At 43.6% G+C, this 21931-nt stretch overlaps 1 protein-coding gene across 1 annotated transcript in view; it reads right to left on the reverse strand.

Moving 5' to 3' along the window:
- Positions 1–21931, reverse strand: part of LOC144752361 (butyrophilin subfamily 2 member A2-like) — a 613785-nt gene that overhangs the window by 39267 nt on the left and 552587 nt on the right. The window contains exons 18-19 of the mRNA XM_078640296.1: positions 13393–13416; positions 13284–13304 (exon numbers count right to left, since the gene is read on the reverse strand). Of these exons, the coding sequence (XP_078496422.1) occupies positions 13284–13304; positions 13393–13416 (45 nt within the window). The remainder of the gene's footprint in view (positions 1–13283; positions 13305–13392; positions 13417–21931) is intronic.

The following is a 21931-nucleotide window of genomic DNA, read 5'->3' on the forward strand; positions in this document are numbered from 1 at the left end:
CGTGTATTCTCCTATTACACAAACCATCCTTTGAGGCTCGTAATCATGTCCTGCCACCTGCAAATTGAATTACATGCACTAGCATTGATTAACTTGAGGGCGGGGAGAACACGGGGTCTGAAAGAAGGGCGTATTCAAGACACTTGATAGCTTGTTTTCAAACTTTTCTCATTTGTCAGTTTCGTATGTTTTGGGAGTGGGCATTGTAAATATGTATGGTATAAAAGACTGTGCGCCACGGAATGAAGTGGCAGTCTCCTAAGAATCTACGTTCTGTAACTTCTAGGACAACTGTGCTTGGCTGCAGCTAATAAACCCTGATTTTTTAAGCCTAACGGAGTGTCTCATGTCTCTGTTTGATAAGGCAGGTGAACCCGGAGATATCAGGCGTGCCCTGAGCCGCTCGGTCCATAAGGCCCGGTTCTCCATCCACATCTACTTGGATCAGACCTCTGTTTTCCGTAAGGTTGATTCCTTATTTGTCACCTGTTGCCTCTCTGGGCGGGGTCTTCGTCCATCCTTGTCCACCTTGACTCGTTGGGTCAAGGGTGCTGTGGTTTCGGCCTACGATTCTGCTCACTGTCCTCTCCCCTCTTCTGTTCAGGTAGATCGACTAGGGGCGTCTCCTCCTCCTGGACCATGTTCAAGGGGGCCTCCTTGAGGGACATTTGTAATGCTGCCACATGGGCTTCTCCCCATACGTTTGTTTCCCATTATCATCTTCAGTTGGGGATGGTGGCCTCGGCTGCCTTTGGCTCTCATGTTTTATCTGCTGTACATGGTTTAAGATTTGTACTGCTTTCTGTTGATTAAACTGACTCTTGTCTCGCAATTTCTGGTCTCTTTCATTACGATCACCGTGTGCTTGGGTATGGGCTCACAGTTAAGGAATGTTATGGGAAGACAGGTCGAGGAGGTAATGCCAGGTTACGCACCGGTAATATTCATTACTCCGAGTCTTGGTCTTCCCTTCCCATTCATGCGCCCTTCCCTCCCTCCCTGGTTTTTGTTTTTTTGGGTGATTGTTTACTTTCTGGATTTTTCTTTGGTATTTTCAGGATGTTTCTATGACGTACTTCCCCCTTTATTGTCATCTGATGGTGGCCCCATGTTGGGGGAAGTGCGAAAAGCTCGGCTAGGTAATAGGTTTCTGTGGAGCAGTCTTGCTCCTCACTGTTAAGGAATGGGACGGAAAGACCAGGACTCGAAGTAATGAATATTACTGGTGAGTAACTGGGCATTATCCAGTACACTGCATTAGAAGATGCAGACTGACAGAGCTTCTTCAAGGTATACAGTAATAGTCAGTACACTGTTTTACATTGTGTAGAATGACAGAGGTATTAGAAGGTATACTATACTAGTGAGTACACTGTATCAGATGGAATAGAGTGCCAGAGCTCTTAAATGTATACTGTACTAGTCAATATTCCGCGTTAGTGGGCATAGAGTGATAGCACTAATAGAAGGTAGACTGTACTAGTCTGTGCACTATAATACAAGGTACAGAACAACAGTGCTACTCCAAGGTAGATTGTGCTAGTCAGTACACTGTACTAGAGGATACAGAATGACAGAGTAATTAGATGGCATACTGTACTAGTCAGTAGACTGTATTAGATCGAATAGAGGGACAGACCTTCTAGAAGGTATACTGTAATAATCAGTACGCTTTAATAGAGGGTACAGAATGACTGAGGTACTCCAAAACATACTCTAATATTCAGTATACTGTAGTAGATGGTACAGAATGGCAGAATTATTAAAAGGCATACTGTACAAGTCAGTACACTGTATTAGAAGGCATGGAGTGACAGACCTAATATAAGGTATACATTACTAGTCAGTACAATGCATTAGATAGTACAGAATGGCAGAGTTATTGGACGGAACACTGTACTAGTCAGTACTCTGTATTATATGGGTGTTAGCAATGGGGGTCTCTAGATGGCAAGGGCGTGCACCTTTGCCCAAGCAGGGACCCTTCTTCCTAGTCAGGATGAGGGAGTTACACTTCTAAAATAACCCCTGCTAATCCCCTTGGTAGCTTGGCACGAGCAGTCATGCTAGAGGCAGTGTGTAAAGCATTTGCACATAACCAACAGTAATACAGTGTAAGCACTACAAAAGGACACCACACCAGTTTGGAAAAATAGCCAATATTTTCATATACAAGACCAAAAATGAGAAGAATCCACACTACAGTACTTAAAAATCTACAGTTATCAAAATATGTGTTGGACTTGGCCCTTTTGGCAGGTTCACCCCTGAACTTTTTGCCTTTGAACTCTGACATGATGGTAGTGATTTTAGGCTTCTGCGCACTTTAGCACTGTGGCCCAGTGTAAAGTGCGTGCACTCTCTGAGTGCGTGTGGTGAGATTGGCCTGCTCTCCCATAGGAATGCATGGGGGATATGTGTGTCCATGGTAGTTCCTGATGGGAGAGGAGTGCAGGGGCGAGTTTGGTATGTGCGAACTCGTGAGATTAAATGCTGCATGACCATGTGCGCAGATTTATTGTGTCTAGTGGAGAAGTGCCACTTTTAGAAGTTGGCAGTTCTGTGTGCAGTGAATGTGAATTGACTGTCTGGCTTGTGATTGACAGGAGCTGGCTGGTGTGCTTGGCTCCAGGAGCCAGGATGGGTCTGCCCAGTGGTGAATGGGGAGATCTGCATTTAGTTAGGAGGGAGGAGTTGCACCTGGGGCCTGAATAGGGCTGGGCCTTCCCTCTACAATGCTGGCTCCACCCCCTGCGGTGCGTCTGATGTCCCTGGCCTGCCCTGTGAATAGAGGAGAGGAGCTGAGGAAAACAAAGTGCTCAAGTGCTCCTGAACCAGTTGTATCTGGTTCACTCCTAGCCCTGTGCTGTGTCACAATGGAAAAAAGCTGTATAAATAAGGGGATGTGACCCCATGAAAATGTTATTGTCTTGCTACTTGAATCTACCAGGGGGCTTGCTGTTGGTGGGGCCCAGAAGGGACCGCCATGGGGGCTACCTTCCTACTGGAAGGCACTGTGTGCTGGCCCCTGGGCCCTACATTGCCCCCTGGATACCTGGAGGACTTTCTGAATCTGGACCTGTTATTTGTCCTTGCCAGGACTTTGTACAGCCGTCATGCGCTCTGTTGGAGGACTGGGCGTGCTTTTTATTTGGTGCCCCCAGCGAAGGAGAGCCTGGGGGCTGAGCAGCGCTGAGCTGCAGCCTGGGTTGAAGGAATCCCCCTCGTAGGGATTCCCCCCTCCTCTTATGCCTTGCGGGAGCCCACCCCGCTTATTTGATTAATTATGCTGCGCAGGTGCCCACCCTGTGTCTTTGCTTTATTTTATAATCCAGTGGGTGCAAACCCCACATGGCCGCTATTTTTATATTTTAAATAGCGGGTGCCCACCCCGCTTAATTAATTCTTTTTATGCACAGGTGCCCACCCCGTGACTTTGCAGATATTTTCCATTAGGAGGGAGCCTACCCCTCTTGCAGCCCTGCTGCCGTGAACCGGGCCTGCCTAGTTGTAGGCAGGGCCAGCGGACGGAAGCAGGAAACGAAGTGCAGCCGGAAATGTCCGCGGGGCTCCCGTGAGCTGGCAGGGCCCCGCAAGTATGGTGACGGCGGCAGAGGGGGCCCAAGGCACATTGCCGGTGCCTACCCCCACCGCATATGAAGAGGAGTGAGGAGGCGGCAGTCTGGAGCCTCACTGGCTCTTGCCTTGAAGTCCCGATCCCGAGTTGGGGGACCGGGTGAAGCGTGGTGCATGCTGCCACCATTGAGGAATCCGGCAGAGGGGGCCCGAGGCACATTGCCGGTGCCTGCCCCCGCTGCATCCAGAAGGAGGAAACTACGCGGATTCCCCGCCCGAAGCGAGAAGTTGGACCGTACCTCAGGAGTCCTGCCCCAGCCGGTGAGTGAGGGCGGGAGACATAGCCGGTGCTTCTCTTCAGGGCAGCCCGCTTGACAGGGGGCTGCCCCAACAGTATTGGCCATATTTACTTAAAGGGCCCAGTGGGGCCCTCAGAGGTCCGTGCTACCCCCGTTTGGCAACATTATTTCAGGAGCCAGAGTGCTCCCAGGCACATGTTTGTTTCAGAGCAGCGATGGCTCCAGCGCGGCCACATTTGTGTAGAGGGCCCCAGTCAGGGCCTTGAAGGTCCGCTCCCACGAGTGGGCATTTGTCCCTTAAAGGGCCACAGGGGCACACAGCAGTTTCAGTCCCCACAGGTGTATCCAGAGCCTGAGGGCTCCAATGTGCTAGCTAATTATTTCAGGAGCCTGTGTGTTCCAGGGGACATGCTTTCTGGAGCCTAGATGGCTCCAACCTTTGGCGCAGTTTATTCCAAGGGCCAGTGAGAGTCCATGCTGCATTTGTTACTTTTACAGCTGCCCAGCAACTAGTGGGCAGCTGCACCATTTAGGCGCAATTTGAGAGTCTCTGAGAGGGACAGAAGTGGCACAGAGGTGCCACACCTTCCACAGCTGTGCAGCACTTAGTGCCAGCTGCCTCGTTTAGGCCACCATGTTATTGTTCCCAGCTGCCCAGCAAGTAGTGGGCAGCTGCAACGTTTAGGTTTTGCGCAGTGTCGCACCCTTGACCTTCGCTGCCTAGGCAGCAACGACTCTATGGACATAGGGCATTTGAGCCCCCCCTATTTTGAGATGGCCAGTTGGCCAGGGGGATGGTTGTATTTATAGGGCGCCAGGCCCTAATGTAATTTATGTGCTAATGCTTTGGTGCTAGGAAATGTATTGTGTATAGTATGTTTTATGCACCCTATTTTATACCTCTAAAATATGGTTTATGATTAGAAGGTTGGTTTGCTTATTTTGGTTTGTGTAAGGGAGAGTATACTTCCTTGTGTGATTTACACCCCTAGTGTGATTTATACTTAGGTGGTTAGGGTCTATTGTATTTAGATTTGTGGGATACTGTGCCTGTTATGATTTATAGTACAGGTTGATGCTGAGTACAGTGTCTGCCAGTGGTTACTGGCTGTGTTCTAAGTTCCTATATATTCTTTTACTACTTCTTTACCAAGTGCTAATTCTGACAGGGGCCCACGTGGCCCTCTCATGTGTAAATAATCCCTTGTAAATATTGCCAGTGCCAGTTGGCACAATGTATCTTGTGTGATTACTATCTGATGTGTTTTGAGAATACAAAGGCTATTTTTGATATAACCTTGTGTGGATTTCCTTTTGTAGTGTGCCTGGGATGTTGTTGCTGTTGTGTGCATGCACAAATGCTTTACACATGGCCTCCGGGATAAGCCTGACTGCTCGTGCCAAGCTACCAAGGGGGTGAGGAGGGGTTTACTTTGGAGTGTAACTCTCTTGCCCTAACTAGAGTGGTGGTCTCTGCCTGGCTTTGGCGCAAGCCTCAGCCAACCAGAGATCCCATTTCTAACAATACGCTTTAAAAACAGTTCCTTGATGTTGATAGCTCCGTCCGGGGCTATGACGGCGTCTTGAGCAAACAAATCCAAACAGTTCAGGCTGGTCGCAGCGTTGATGACCAGCTACGGTGTCGTGAAGACCCACAAACAGTACCTGTTAGAGATGCAGGGCGCCAAGACCCTTGAAGTCACTCGCATTGTAGGTCTATTGAGATCAGGAGCGCTGGTGTCGGTAGGCTTTGGGTGCTGCGGTGCGACGTGCGTTGCCCTCAGGTCGCAGTGCGAGCAGCGGCTCGGTTGTGGCATCAGATGACGTCGTCAGTGAGACCAGGGTCGTGGTGCGAGGTGAAGGCGGTGCTCGTCACAGTGCTGGCAGGTCACGGTGCAAGCAGCGTTCTCGTCGTTGCTAAAATGCTGTCGTCGGCTGACGATGGTGCCGGCGATGGTAGGCCAAGGCTGCGGTGCAGGATGAGGGTGGTGCGTCATGTCACTTATGAGCGGTACCCTCGAGTCACGGTGCAAACAGCAGCATTGATTTTGGGGTGGAGGGGCGGCGTTCGGGAGGCCAAGGGATCATCGTGAAGCGAGGCGGTGCGGAGTGCGGTGCCCACAGGTCGCAGTGCGAGCAACGGCTCGATGGCAGCGCTAGCAGGCATCGTCGGTGAGACTACTGCAAATTGTTCCCACACCATAGAAGGCGTTGTAGTCTTTTGAAAGCTAAGTTCAGTCGCACTGTTTACCAGTTCCATTCCTCATGAGTGAGAGCTACAGGACAGACAGACAGACAGACAGACAGACAGACAGACACACACACACACACACACACACACACACGCACACAAACACACTTTCTGTCTGCCTTTGTAATTCCCCACTTTTACTCTCTGGTCTCTTTTAATCAAGATTAGAGTGCTGCAGATTTAGTAACATTATTATGATATTTCCAGGCCTGCACTGGGTTGGGTGACAGTCTGGCTAGAGTTACAAAAGGGGGACAGGACTTGGTGTGAGATTCATCTGCCAGTGACAAGGCAGGCATCCTTTGAAGCACAGTAAGGGCTGGACACAGCACCCAAGCCTATCTTGACAAAGACAGAGTTCCCTTCCCCACATCCAGAGCCCTTTGTCCACTTCTGGGAGCAATACACATCTCACCGCAGGAGAGCCATCAGGGGTCAGGTGACAGCTGGGCACTGTCAAGAAAGCCTCTTGGTTTTTAGGCATGGAAATGGCAACTTTTCCAAAATAGTAATATAAAATCTGACATGACCATTAGATTGAACTTTAAATTACTATGAAAATGAGTCCCTGAACCATTTTCTAGCTATTTCAAAACTGAATTTAGCACTTACTAAATGTAATAGTGTAAACCAGTGTTGACCTATGGGAGAGCCAGTCATGCGACAATGAAATACGACTTTGGAGAACATGCAAAACATTAATATACATAGCCTGCATTTTAAATGTAATATACCTTGCCGTTAGGGCTTTTACCTTATGGGTGACTTATAAGCATTAAAATGGAAAGTTTAGACCTGGTAAAGGTTTATTTTGCCAGGCCAAAATGTCAGTTTAAAACTGCACACCCAGGCTGCAGTGTCAGGCCCAGAGACATGTTTTGCACTCCTACTGTAGTGGGTGGCACAATGGGTGCTACAGCCCACCTGATTTCCAGGCCCTGGGTACAGATGGTACCATATACTATAGACTTAAAGGCAAAGTAATGTGCCAATGAGGTAGATACCAATGTTACCATGTTGGGAAAAAGAGAGCACACGCGTTTTACCACTTGTTACCAGGTATGAAGTCCACAGAGTTCTAAAGATAGCAAAATAGAGTTCAAAGCAAATGGAAAAAATCCCAAGTGACCCTGCAGGAAGGGCAAATTACAAACATTAGCCAACAACAAGTCAAGCTAAGGGCTCCTTCATCTCTGATGGTACTGGGAAATGACGACTGAAGGAGGCGATGTCCTGGTGCAGTTTCTATGTGCTGATATTTACGACTCATCAGTTACAAACATGCAGTGATGTCTTCTGCTATAATAAACAAGAAATATTTTGAGGTTAGGAATATCTGTGTGTTTTTTGGTCATTTCATGTGCTACAATTAGGTGTGAGAGTCTTAATTAATCATTTAATATCCTTTAAGAAGTGCTGGTTCTATCCATTTATAGTACAATACTTCTGCTGAGAAGTGCAGACATTGCATAATTCTAAACTGTGCCTGGTGGATGAGTGGATTAGAGCATGCTTTGCAGCTGTCTTTGGTTGACCTCATGGTCAAAGGTTTGAATCCAAGCTCACCAAACCAGATTTCACCTCTCTGAAAAAAATCAAACGAATTCCATTGAGTGGGATGATATTAAGCATATGTGTTTTATCTAGCTGGGTGTACATGCACTTTGCAAGTAAGCCTTTAATATTACTAGCATTTTAACGTTAATATAGGAAAATACGATGTAAATGTACGCCATGATATATGTAAGTACAACAAAAAAAACTCGCATCACTGTTGTCTAATCCACCTGATATGACCTCCCCATGAACCCCGAATCAGACATATATGGTCAGGCAGGCCCTGCGACCAAGGCCTGAAGTAACTGTTTGACAGATCACAGGTGGGGTGACACATAGCTCATAGATAAACCCGTGAACAAAGAAAACCCAGATCAGTTACCCCAGTTAGGTACTGAAACCACAAAGGTCTGTGGAGATTGGCCCCAATGAAACACGTTTGGCCAGAGGGGTGCACGTTGCCAAAACACCACAAAATTAGATGCCGCATGTAGTTAGGAACACTCAGCCAATCAGAACACACCATGCACACTACACACAGTAATCATGTGCTCCCCATGCTGGACATCTGGATCTGTTACCCACTGTTGAAACACACCTGTGCTCCTTATTAGATGGTAAAATCCACATCCTCGTGACCAGGCTTGGAATTCCTGTTCTAAAGGAGTGTAGAAATTGCTCTATGACACTTTGTGAAATGAATAAAATGACGGCCAAAACCAATGTACTTTGAGACAGTCTTCAGACCCCGACTCTGTAGCTGCTCTTCCGGACGCTGCATTTAATTAAACCAACTGTTTTAGCCAAAGCCTCTTGTCTTTTATTTTTTAAGGTAAATCCACAATCGAGTAACAATAAAGCATCAACACTGAAAAGCTTTAATAATGTTAAATTTAATGTGTGCAACAGAGTTGACTTGTGCTTCTAATACTCCAATTTTTTTAATACATTTTTATTTTGAGATCCAGAATAAATAATTACAAAAAAGGCAAGTTAACATATTAACATGTATTCCTTTGTCTTCTCCCACAGAGGAGTTTTCCACATGTGGGGCAGCTATAGCCTTGGTGTACCCTACAGAATGTTCTCTCTCCATGCCTGTCCTATTCTTCTTCTGTTTCACCACTAATTTTTTCTGTCCTTTCCCTCTTACATCTTTTTCGCTCTGAAAAAACCCCCAAAACATTAGGGTCTAGCGACTATTATTCATTCTTTGCTAAACCTGTAACAGTGGTTGTGATTGTATTCTTTATAAAATAATAATAAAGAAAAAAAGAAAAAAAAAGAATGTTTCTGCGTACCCCTTAACTTGCCCTGTGAGTTTTTCTTTTCCTCATTATGTGCCTAGATGTCTTTAATTCTTTGGCTTGTTTAGTCTGCATTATTTTGGTCACTTTGATTTCTGAGGTCACATGTGTACTGGGCACATAAGATGCGACGAGGAGGCTCTTTTGTTTACCAGACACTAAAAAGTCAGTGGAAATTGCTAATAAAGGCACAGTTCAAAAGCCAGATTCAGAGGAAAGAGCATTCACCATAGAGAAGCGGAGAAACCAGCAACAAACCAGTGGTCGCTGAGACTGCAAGTATGTTGCCCACATAGGAGGAGAGACAGGGGACTCTTTTACTACTGAACCTGAAATTGTCACTCATAATGACACTGTTCGAGAGCCATGCTTAGAGGAGAGAATGTTCTCCAGAAAGTAGAGATGAATTGAAATAGGAAAGTGGCCCAGAATTCAAAGCAAACAACAAGAAGCAATGTTTGCTACCTGCCGTTGCTATGCAGTATCCCCTATCCCTCATTCACAATATATATGCTTCTGTGCTCCAGGTCTGGCTTCCTCCAGCTTCAGCGGGCTCTAATAGTGCAACTTACCCTCTGTTATTGATTTGCAAGGAGTATGGTAAAGTGACAATACCAAAAGCACTGAGGCCTCGTTGTCTAAGCCTTTGAAACTGCCACGGTTAAGCCCAAAGCGAGGGTACCAAGCAGCCTCCCACGGCTGCCATCTCCCACTGCCAAAAGCATTAACAAGAGGGCGTGGCTGGAACAGGAAAGGCGATTAGGAGACATGCTTAGGTAGTCACGTCATCCCCAATTCCCTCTCCACCGTAGGGGCAAACTGTATGATGGCATCTGAAGGAGTCAATGGGACCTCAGACCCACATCTCAAGGTATACCAAAAACTTATCAAGACATGGAGCTGCTCTAAATTGTTACCTAATTAGGGCTCAATTCACAAATCTAAGTTTAGATCTAAAGACTAACTTTACACCTCAAGTTTAAGTTTACACCTGAAGTCTAAGTTTAGACCTGATTCTAAGGCCAGATTCATAAATATGTAAATGTAAATGTACAGGAATTTATATAGCGCAAATCACCAAGCGGTTTCTAAGCGCTTGCTTAGGGAACCCGTCCTGGTATTCCCCTGTGAGATAACCCCGGCAGGGTATCCGCAAGGTGAAAGCCAGGCATCCCGCCACGAGGGGCCATTGTGGAGATTAAGCAAGCTATTGCCCCGAGTCGCAGAGTGTGAACCCATGAATCGAGTAGGGACCGGAGCGAGAATTGTCGAGTCCATGGACATTTTAGGACTCAAGACCCGGCCGAGCCAGGAATTGAACCCTGGTCCCGGGCTGATCTCTGCTTCCAGGTCTGCCTCCTCTAACCAGTGAGCCACACTTCTCCACTAAAGGTAAAGTTAGACCAAAAGTCTAACTAAGACCATAGGTCTCACTTTACTACTTTTCAGTATTCCCAAGGGTAAGTTACTACTAGTAAATGTACTACTAGTTACTACTTGAAAAGCTACTAATAGTAAGTTTACTTGTAGTAAAGTTACTAGAAGCAACTTACCTTTGTGAATACTAAAGTTATGCTTTTGGTCAAAGTTAACATTTTGGTCTAACTTTACCTTTGTGAATCTGGCCGTGTGAGTCTCTACTACTCTATTTGTTACATGATTGTTCCTTAAATATATATATTACCATGGTAGACTGTTTGCTTCGCAATTTCTGAAAGGAACGGGAAGATGTACCAGGCTCTGGAAACTGGACTTGAGCAATGAAGGCAGGAGCGTAGGTTGCACTGAACTGTCGATGAAGGAGTAGCATCTAACTTACAATTAAATAGTGTCAAGAACCAGTGTAAAGGAAGTCAATGGGCAAGATGTCACTTCTGCTACCTCTTGCATTATGGATAATCAAGGTCTATGATTCTTCTGTTAGCTCTTCCTGCAAGTAGATAAGATAATTTGCAGAGCTTAACTAATATTGGGTTTATTTGTTACCTGTCACCAGAGGAAGAAAAGAATAAAGGTAAATACAGGCACTAGTTAAATTAAAAAGTATTTACCCAACAACTGGTTTTCTTTTTCATAATGAAGAACCTGTATTTGCTGTTGCCTTTTTTTCTCCACCAGGAAAACATATTTGCTCTTGGGGAAACTCTTTCCTGTACGCAACCCCATTTTTGCCAGAGTTCCAGGGCCATTCCCACTTTCCAAAGGGAAGTTTTCACACACCTAAAAATAACTAAATCTCCAACCATTTCCATAGAACGAATGGGCCAGAAAAATATTTGTAAATATTCACAAAAGCAAGATACTCAAATCCTCAAACACCCATTCTCTGTCCCTGTCATGGCATTAACTCATGCACAACTTTAGACCATCTTGAATGATATTAAACATAAGGAAGTTGATGTACTACTGCATGGTCACCATGTGTGAATGCCTTTTACATGTAAAGGAAGTCATTTACACATGCATGACTACCAGTGTGGCCTCAACTCACTCTGAGTAAGGAAACTACAACTTTACACATAGTTTACAATGCTCTCCTGACCCTAGAATATGCCCTCTGCCTCCTGATATTGCTGGACCTGATTTTACTTGACCCATCCAAGACAGATTCCCTCTTGTTTGGGATGAAGAGCATACAAAAAACAGTACATTATAAAAAAAAAAGATATAGGGTAGTAGGTACTGTAGTTGTAGACACTTTTGACAATCACCATATTGTGCTTAAAAGTTCAGAAGAATTTTGGTGAATTTTATATTCTTACAGTTGTTTATTAGCACATTTTACATTCATAGTTCTTTTTTGTTATATATATTTTTATTTTTTTGGAGAGTAAGCATTGTAATAACAAAGCAATCATATCGTCATAATACATGAGACATAATCATGCATTGATAAGTACATAAACAGCAGGAAAGAAAAGAAGATGCCATTATACTTAAATCAAATAAGTTAACAGATAGAGTATAAAGAAAATTACAAAAGTAGATATTCTTCCTAACTTAATCTATCAAAGGTCCCCAACTATGATAGAACTTCTTCATTGACCCATTTGCCTCTGCCCTTAGCTATAGCCATCTCTTTTTCTAAGATATCCCTTAATGCTGCCCACCATTCAAAAGTTCTAGGAGGAGTTTTAGATATCCAAGCGCGGGCAACACAAAGTTACAAGCATAATTGATATTAGAGATCTTAATCTAAGAGGTACATCTGCCTTATAACCAAGCATAATCTCTTTCTCTGCTAAGGAAAATTCGATGCTTAGACGATTAGCTATAACATCTCGTATCTCATTCCAGAAAACTGCCAAAATCTGGGCAAGTAACAAACATGTAAAATATCTGCAGCTATCATTCCACATTTGGCACATTTACATTGATCATTTATATTTATATTGGTCGGATCTATATATTTAACTATACGTTCCGGTGTATAGTAAAGCATAAACATTGTTTTGAACTGTTGCAATTTAAGGTTGATAGAGTGAACCGAGCTATTCAAATTCTCCATTGATTCTTCTATCTCAGACGAGTTAACAGCTTAGCCCAATATCCCAGTCCATTTAAGTGCTATCTTTGGGCAATCACCCTCCCAAGTTTGGGAAAGTATCTGATATACTTTACTAATAGTCAATTTTAAGTCTGAATGCAAATACTGCAATAAATGTTGGTGAATTTTATATTCTTACAGCTGTTTATTTGCACATTTGACATTCATAGTTCTAACAAAAATAACAAATATTTTGGAGGCTCATAGGGATGGCAGTCAACATGTTTTGCCTTTTTGGCACACAGACCTGGGGCTTTCTCAAGCCTAAAAATCCACTGTCTGTAGGGCCATGGTGGTCTGCAAATTCAGGGTGGAGCATGGAAAGTTGATTGAGTGTGCAATGAAATGTGCCTTAAAACTCCATGTATTCCTTCAAATATAAGTACATCAAAATGACCAAAAAGTTTTGTGTGCTGTAAAACCTTGAATACTGTACGTTTTTCTCCAGAGATATTTGGGAAAGAACGTACCAATAGTTCACATGTGTAATGAATGGACATAGCCAGGGGCCATAACTCTCTAAAAATGTACTTCTGGCAACGGGCCTGGCATCTAGGCGTAGAAGGATTTCCAAATTGTAGAGCTTTAGGCAAGAACACACTAAGGTCCTGATTATGATGTCACAGAAACTGCTCCCAAGCTTAAAAAAATGAACTGGGATCGATGTTTTACTGTGTAAAGGTACAGCAAAATACCACTTAAAGAGATTATATTTGCTATATTAATAGAAAGACAATCACACTCACCTTTTTCTTTTAGGACAAGGTCTGTGTACACAAAAACAGATTATTATGAGTTCACTAGAATTTGTTTTTTTATAAGATACTTCAATTCTTGCTCAATGTATACACTTACCTTTCACTGCTTTAATTAAATCACCTATCAGAGAATATACAGAGAAGAATATTATAATATTGTTTTGAGGATGTGCAATTTATTTCTACATAGCCTATCATTGAAACTAGACAATTAAAGGAAAACCCAGAAAGGGTAGTATTGGCTGTCTGGGAGGATTTAAAAAAAATATTTCAATTACTTTTTGAAAAACAAAAAGTCTGAAATGTGATATTCATAAAATATTTCTGTTCCTTTAGCCATAGATATTTTACACTTTTCAAACGTACTTATCATGTTTACATTCATAATACCTTTCAAAAATCCCTCAATCATTGGCATGCTATACAAGTATTTCACATCAGTTGCCTTGCACTATAATGGTTACAGGTCTGTAAAGTAGTAGTAAATTCAATTTCAATGCAGAATATAAGAAGGTTTCTAAGATATGTAACAAACAATATGTGCAGAATTTATAAACATTACAACTATTTTTAAACACCCTACTGTCATTTTCAAATTATTTCTTTTGATATGTGTGCTCTGACAGACAACAATAGGTTATGAATTTCAAAGCGGCCATTTCTGAAGATTTCCAAACTGGCGTCAAATAGCCTTTTTTTGTTTTATGTTGCTGTATAGAGTAGGCATTGCCTTACTCACTGGATAGAGGACTTCTGTTGTTGTATAAAGGAGACATAGTCTCTATGTAGAGAAAAATATAGTTCCCAACATCTAATTAAGCAAATTATTCATGACCGTCAGTAGCAATCTTCAGACATGTTGTTTAACAGAGGAAATCTACCATGACTAGATTTGTGGTTGCCCCACACTTCGTTCAATGCAATTTCACATACCTCTGTCATACCAAATGTATTACTTGTGCAGATTTTATACTCCATTGCTCACAATTTCATAGGTAAAATTCCAAGAGTTATTTCACACTTGAATATTACGACAACTATGTTTGAGTGTAATTCTCGGATTTCAAGCTATTCACAAACATTACGGTAAGATGTTAAAAATAATGGGATTGAAAACTTCCCACCACAATGAACAATGAACAGTTGACAGGCAGGGTTAAACAGAACAAATGATTCTGCATTTGGAAAATTACAAGACCTAAACAGTGTGCACCATCTCAGGGACCGTGAAAGAAAATTGTGCATGAGCGCAAAATCAACTTACATGATGCATGCATAAAATTGCACCTAGAAAAATATTTTGTACAATATTATGAAAGATTGAAATAAGAAAATAGCTATACATAACATAAATACCACACAAAGGAAGTAATGATATTCAGAATTAGGTCTGGGCAGAGCTCGCATAGTTCTACTAACCGAAATTCCACAGAACTGCCCAAAAACTCAGCGAGATTCTGCAGAACCCAACGTGCAGGCAGAGATGCTCCACAAGCCCATACATGCTATGTTTTTGACATTCAGCAACACAACGTGCCTTCTAGTGCTTGTAATTGTGTGTGAACGGTGTAGATGTGGCATGCGTGCCATAAACCTGCGTTAGGGACTGTCAAGTCTCTCGAGCACTTGCTGGCCATTGGCAAGTCTCGATGGTGCTTGCAGGCGACCAGCAAATCTCGTTGGCTCCAGTGGGCGGCCTGGAAATCTCGCTGGTGCTTGCAAGCGCTCGCTAAATCCGGGTGTTAGACCTGGCATCATTGGCGTGAGTCTCCCTTCCATTTTTAGTGATTGCCTCCTCTGTTTTGATATGTTTTTGCTGGTTTATGCTGTGAGCACTGTGCCACTGCTATTCAGTGCCACAGTGCAAGTGCTCCCTATGTTAAATTGGTGTTCTGATTCCATGATTCGGTTATTTGATTTACTTGTCAGACCCTAGTACAGTGCACCATGGGTGCCCAGGGCTTGTACATCAAATGCTGCTGGTGGGCTTCCAGCACTGGTTGTGCCACCCACAGAAGCAGCTTGTAAAATGTGTCTCAGGCCTGCCATTGCAAGGTCTGTGTGTAGTCTGTGACTGCCATGTCGATTTGGCAAGTGCACCCACTTGTCAGTCCCTAAACCTTCCCTTTGCTTCATATCAGACACCCCTATGGTAGGCCCAAGGGCAGGGTGCATCGTAAGTATAAGCTAGGACATGCCCTGGTGTGTGTAGCATGTCCTAACGATGAATTACAGCCACTTTCGTTTTTCACTATAGCAAGGCTACCTGTTCTCCATAGACCAGAATGGGCAGATAGATTATTACATCTTATAATCCTAACTGACTCAGGGAACATGGTAGAAATTCGGATTTAGTATGCCTGAACTCAGAATTATAAAATGCATCTTTTAGTAAAGTTGGTTTTTAACATTCTGTGTTTAAAAATTCCACTTTTAGGAAGTAGGTATTTTCTTGCCTAACTGTCCAGGCCTGCCTCTGCTAGGTTGTGTATTCCTTGTCTGGAGTTTTGAGTGACAGGGCTGGGGGATTCCAGGAGACAGGCTGGGGCAGCCCAGTGGTGAATAGAGATATCTGCATCTAGATGGGAGGGAGGAGTTGCACCTGGGACCTCAATAGAGCTGGGCCTTCCCTCTACAATGCTGGCTCCACCTTCTGTGGTGTGTCTGATGTCTTTGCCCTGTACTGTGAAAGGAGAGAAGGAATCATGTCAACAAAGTGCTCCAGGGCTGTGCCTTCCCTCCCCTGTGCTGGCTCCACCTCCTGTGGGGCGTCTGATGTCTCTGCCCTGCACTGTGAAAGGAAGGAAGGAGTCCTGTAAACAAAGTGCTCAGGAACTGGTTTGGACTAGGCAGAGCCTCTCTGGCTTCAGAGAACAAAGGATTTTGGGGTATAAATATTGGGACCCAGTCCCAAGAACTTTAGATCACTTCTGGAAGAAGAAACCTTTTGACAAGGAGAAGAACCAAGGAAGACGCAGGAGTTTGGACTGCCCCTCTGCCAGTTTGCTCTTTGCTGGGTTGGCCGGCAGTGGTTTCTTCATTGCCAAGGAAAGGAGAAGGAACTTTTTAAGGACTTTCATCATCTTACAGAATATTCTCCAAGGGCTTGAACTTGTGCTTGCCTCCTGCTGAAGTCTCAGGGACAAAAGACTTCATCTCCAGCTCCCCTCAGAGTTGCCTTGCTGGGAATTGGCAGGCACCGCAAATTCAGAGCTACACGCTTCGGGGGAAGATACCACTGAGGCACCAGCGACAGGTTCTACAGAAGGCGGTAAGGGGGTGCCTGAATCAGTCAGAAGTAAGAGCGTCTCTTTATTAAAACAGGGGGACCCTCACTCTGTTGTCTCCAGGAAGGCAGCTGGATCTCATGCCCCAAAAACCACCGAGTTATTGAATAAAAGCAGGAAAGGGGCTAGGAAGAAGGGGAAGCGCTCTAAGTTTACTAAAAACTCCCTTTTATCTCAAAGTAATACACGCCCTCTTGCTCTCGGTGATGGCAATGAAGACACAGATACTTTTGATTTAAGGTGTAACATCCGGTGTAGTGGGGTCCTTCAATCAGAATCGGATCAGGACTCTGATTTGGCATAAGGTACTACCCCAAGGGGGAACTCTGGAAAGAAGAGGGCAGAGAGAGGGGCTGGGAAGGAAGTAGCACTTAAGAGTAATACTGTCCGGATTACTCCGTCCCTGCGATCCTTTTTTTGGGTCCAGCCCCAGGTTTTGAATGTCCATCGTGAGGCTTCAAGTAAGATACACAACCCCCCTCCTGAGTTTCTACCCATCATGTCTGACTTTCCTCCTGTAGAACCTAGTACTGGCCACTCTACCCTGACTGAACAACTACCTACGGTAACATCACTTGGGTTAAACAGCAATACTCCCACTATCCCTAATCCTGACAAGCCTAATTCAAGCGAGAGCTCCAAACAAATATCTGTTGCTTCACCTGGGTCTTCTCAGTCCACTGTTCTCTCTGAGACAGGGGAAAGAGAGTTGCTGAGTCTTCAGCTGAGTCTTCAATTGGGGCACTTCTCGCATCCCTGAAAATGGATATAAAACAGGGCTTCAAGGTCTCGGCTGATAACCAAACAGAAATCAGAGCAGCTTGTGATGTCCTGGAAAAGAAAGTGGACTTGCTCAATCAAAGAACTGAATCATTTGAGAGCTCAGTTGATGAGCTTAAGGCCAACTTAGGGACGGCTGAAACGAAAATTCAAGTCCTTCGAAGGGAGGGAGATGCGATAAAAGAGAGAATGGAATCTCTTGAGAATAATTCACAAAGGAATAACCTAAGGTTACTGAAGGTTCCAGAGGGCAAAGAAGGGAGCAACATCAAAGCCTTTGTCGAAATTGAAGGAATCTTTGAATTCAGAGGAACCTGTTGATCTCCTGGAACAAGATATTCAGAGGGTGCATCGAGATCCTTTTAGATTGAATGCAGCCAGGACTAAACCCAGAAAAATTCTGATTAATTTTCTTACCTACTCCCAAAAAGAAAAGATATTAAACCTAGCCCTGAAAATAAAATCTGTAAGGGGCCCGGATTTCCCATTTGAGGTGCGCTCTGACTTATCCAAGGTCACTCTGGATCGCCAATGGGAGCTAGGTCAAAGAATGTGGAAATTCAGGTCTTTGGGTGCTACGGTCCAGATGAGATTTCCCGCTTTTTTGAAAATTATGTACAATAATAAAATGTACAATATTAAATCTCCAGGCGAGGCAGATGATCTGTTGACATCTTTAGGGGATATCTCACGCGAATAGCAATGATGTAATGATGTAATGAAATAATGATCTTTTGCGTTGAGTTCAGTGAGCGGTGATCGCCTACTTTATTTACTTTAAGGGGTACCTTATAAATAAAAAACAAAAATTTAAAAAAGAAAACAGATTGGGCTTGATGATAAAGGGGGAAAGAAGGGGGAAAGGGAAAAATATATATATATATATGATAAATAATAATAATAATAAAAAAGAATAAATAAACAAATATAAAATAAATAAAGGGAAACCAAAAACACATACTATAAAAACTTTAATAACTTCAAGGAAGTAAAAATTTAAGGGGCCCAGAAATATGCCTTCATACTGATCAATACGGGAAAGTAATTTGTGCCCGTTTTCCAATCGTAATTTAGTAATCTTTTTTTTCCTTATGCACTCATTAATATCCGTGGGGCCTAGGGTAGAGGAGAGGGTGAGCAGTGGGAGGTAGCTGGAGGATGAAAATTCTGGCCAATCGCCTAGCCAGAGTAAGTAGGGATGGGTTTCCCAAGGGAGGGGGGTGGGTTAAGGGGGTAAAAGGGTAAAAATTCCTCATTTGTCAGCACTCATCAGATATCAGGCGTTTTTGAGCCACATTCAGGTTGCTTTTTTCTTGAGATTTCTTTTGTTGGGGGTTGTAGAGATAGCTGAGGAAACCGTGACTCCATGACTTCTTTCCAGTGTTTATCCTGGAATGTTAATGGTCTGAACATTAAGGGCAGAAGGGACAGAATTCTTCAGTATTTGAGAGACTCCCAGGCCCAGATCATTGCAATTCAGGAGACACATCTTTTGAAATCTGACACTACCGCCATATTGAAAAATCAGAAGTGGATTGATAACTTCATCTGTACAGACCAATCTGCAAATATTAGGGGGCTATTGTTTATTTTTTTTAAACAGTTAATGCACAAATCTTGCGGTACAACAAAGATCGTAGTGGCAGATGGCTCATTTTGAAAGTATCTCTAGGGGGGATGATTATTTCTCTGGTGGGGTACTACGGTCCGAATCAGGACGATCCGTTATACATAGAAATTATTCGTTCTCACCTTTTAGGTGTTTTGGACCCTGTAATTTGGGTAGGGGACTGTAACATTGTGTTAAACCCCCTCTTGGATAAATCACCTAATTCAAGAGCTAATGTACCCTCCAAGTCACGACAACTCCTCCTTACATCGATGGTGCAGCTTGGGTTAGCCGTCATATGTAGAGATAGAGCGGGGGATCAACTAGGGGTCTCATTTATAAATTTAAAATACAAACACAAATCAAGAATAGATTATGCTCTGTTCAGTCATAACATCAAAGACTCAGTCCAAAATATTTCCTATTTGCCATCTCACCTCTTCGACCACTCTGCTATCTCTTTTAACCTGACTCTGACACAGCAGTGCCCTCACAGTTCCTGGTCTTTTGATCGCACTATTTTGCTAGATGAAGATGAAATTAGCTTCCTCCGGGCCGAAACTAAGTTTTACCTCGACACAAATCTGCATTCGATTAAGACCTCTATAGTTTGGGATTCTTTGAAAGCTTTCTTGCGTGGCTCTATCACTAACATTGCCTCTTATAGAAAAATGAAAACCAGAGATGCCATCAGGGGCCTAGAAGATAAATGAGCAGTATTGAGCCAAAAATAGGCACGGGAAGAGAAATCAGAGATGATCGAATGAGATTAGATTTTCCTAAGATCCAACTCGAAACCATACTGCAAGAAATAATTGCGCACAGATGGGAGGTGAGCAAAATCTCCCACTTTGAATATGGCGAGGCAGCTGAGAAACTTCTTTCCTGGAAAATAAAATCTGACCAGATTCGAAATCCTATTAAAAAAATCGTGGTAGAAGGTGAGATCTCCCTCTGTCTCTCTAATGTAAATATTGGTAAAGCATTTCGGGATTTCTTCCAAAAAAATATATAAGGAAGATATTATTGAGGATAGCACAAATAGGAAAGTCTGGTTAGAAGGGGTCTCTCTTCCTAAAATTTCAAATGACCAGATGTTAGGCTTAGAGCTTGAGATCACAGAGTTGGAAGTAAGCAAAGCCATCTCCCAGTCTAAACGAGGAAAGGCAGCAGGTCCGGATGGGCTGCCAGGAGAGCTCTACCACGTACTTAAGGAAGACATTGTTCCTATTTTGGTGACAATCTTCAATGATATCCTTATCAAAGGAGAGGATCCCCCTAGCTCGTGGAGTGAGGCCACAGTAGTGTTGATTCTTTAGCGCGGGAAGGATCCAACTGACTGCGGATCCTATCGTCCTATTTCCCTCCTCAATAGCGACTATAAGATCTTTGCTTCTATTTTGTAAAACAGGCTGGGGGGTGTTGTAGGCAACATCATTCACTCGGATCAAAAAGGCTTTATCAAGGGCCGTCAATTATCGGATTTAACGTACGATGTGGTTGGTGTTATAGATATGGCATCCACCTTCTCACTCCCGCTTGCTGTGTTTACCCTCGATGCAACAAAAGCTTTCGACAGGGTTAATTGGGCTTATCTGTCTGAGGTCATGGCAAAATTTAACTTGGGAGACAGATTCTGTCGAGCCATCAAACTCTTGTATAAGGCCCCGACTGCCAGATTATTGGTGAACAGTTCTCTGTCTAATATATTTAACATCACGAGAGGTACAAGGCAGGGTTGCCCGCTTTCCCCTCTTTTTTTAACCTTTACATCGAGCCTTTTGCTCAGGTCCGTAGGAAAGAGCCTAACATCGTTCCCTTTAAATTTGGAGGATGGGAAAAGCGGGTGGCATTATATGCCAATGATATCCTCATCATGACAGCTGACCCCGACTTAGCCTTTCCAACAGTGATTAATCGGGCGATTGAATTCGGCAAGTTCTCTGGATATGAAATAAACGCCAACAAGACTGAAATTATGACATGGAATATTCCTAGCACACAACTTAATGTAGGTTCCTCTTTGAGATATTTGGGGATACGAATCAGGCAAGAGGTAGGCAAGATCCCTGAACAGAACTTAGATCGGGTGTTCAGGGAGTGCCAAAAGCAGATGAAGTCTTGGGCTCTCCTCCCTTTGTCTATTCTGGGGAGGATTAATATAGTAAAAATGCCCATCTTGCCTAAGTTCACATTTCTCTTTAATACTATCCCTTTGGCGTTTGACACCAAGCAAATAGAGAAATGTCAAAGGAAATTAAATTCCTTCATCTGGAAATACAAAACAACAAGACTTGCGTGGAAGAAGCTTAGGTGGAGGAGGGAAAAAGGAGGTTTGGCTCTACCTGACCTACAATATTGTGCCTACGCCTTCCATCTTTCGCATTCGCGAATGCTCCTAAAGGTACCTACCAACTCATCAGGCGATGAATTGTTTCGGGCCATGTTGAAAGGAGAGGGTCTACCGGAAGAAGGTTTTTTGTTTAAATTTGGAGATCATAAATATTTTTTTAAAATTACGTTAAAAATTCTTTATTCATTAGCTAAAAGCTGGGCATCTATAAGAAAGAAGGTGGGGCTCAGCTATTACTCAAATTTTGCACCAATATGGGACTCCCCTGCTACACCCCTTTGTTTCCGGGATAACTTGATTGTCCCGGTGAGGGACACGGGTATCTATAAATGGGGTGATGTGCTGTGCGGGCAATCTATTCTGCCCTGGGAAGATCTATGGGGATTAGTGGGCCCAGGTCTTTCCAGATTCAAATATATACAGATGAAGAGCTGGGCACAGGCACAACTTAGGAAAGATAATCTCCTGTGTAAAGATAGTAACATTGAGGAATTCTTGTGTTCAGGCCCCAGGGTACGAGGGAGGTTGCACTTTGGTGCTGGGCAATCGAGGAGGAAGTAGATGGCGACTTTAAATTGGCCGACGAATTATGAGGAGATGAGATAAG

This window comes from Lissotriton helveticus, chromosome 5_1 (assembly GCF_964261635.1).
Source record: "Lissotriton helveticus chromosome 5_1, aLisHel1.1, whole genome shotgun sequence".
Lineage (NCBI taxonomy): Eukaryota > Metazoa > Chordata > Amphibia > Caudata > Salamandridae > Lissotriton > Lissotriton helveticus.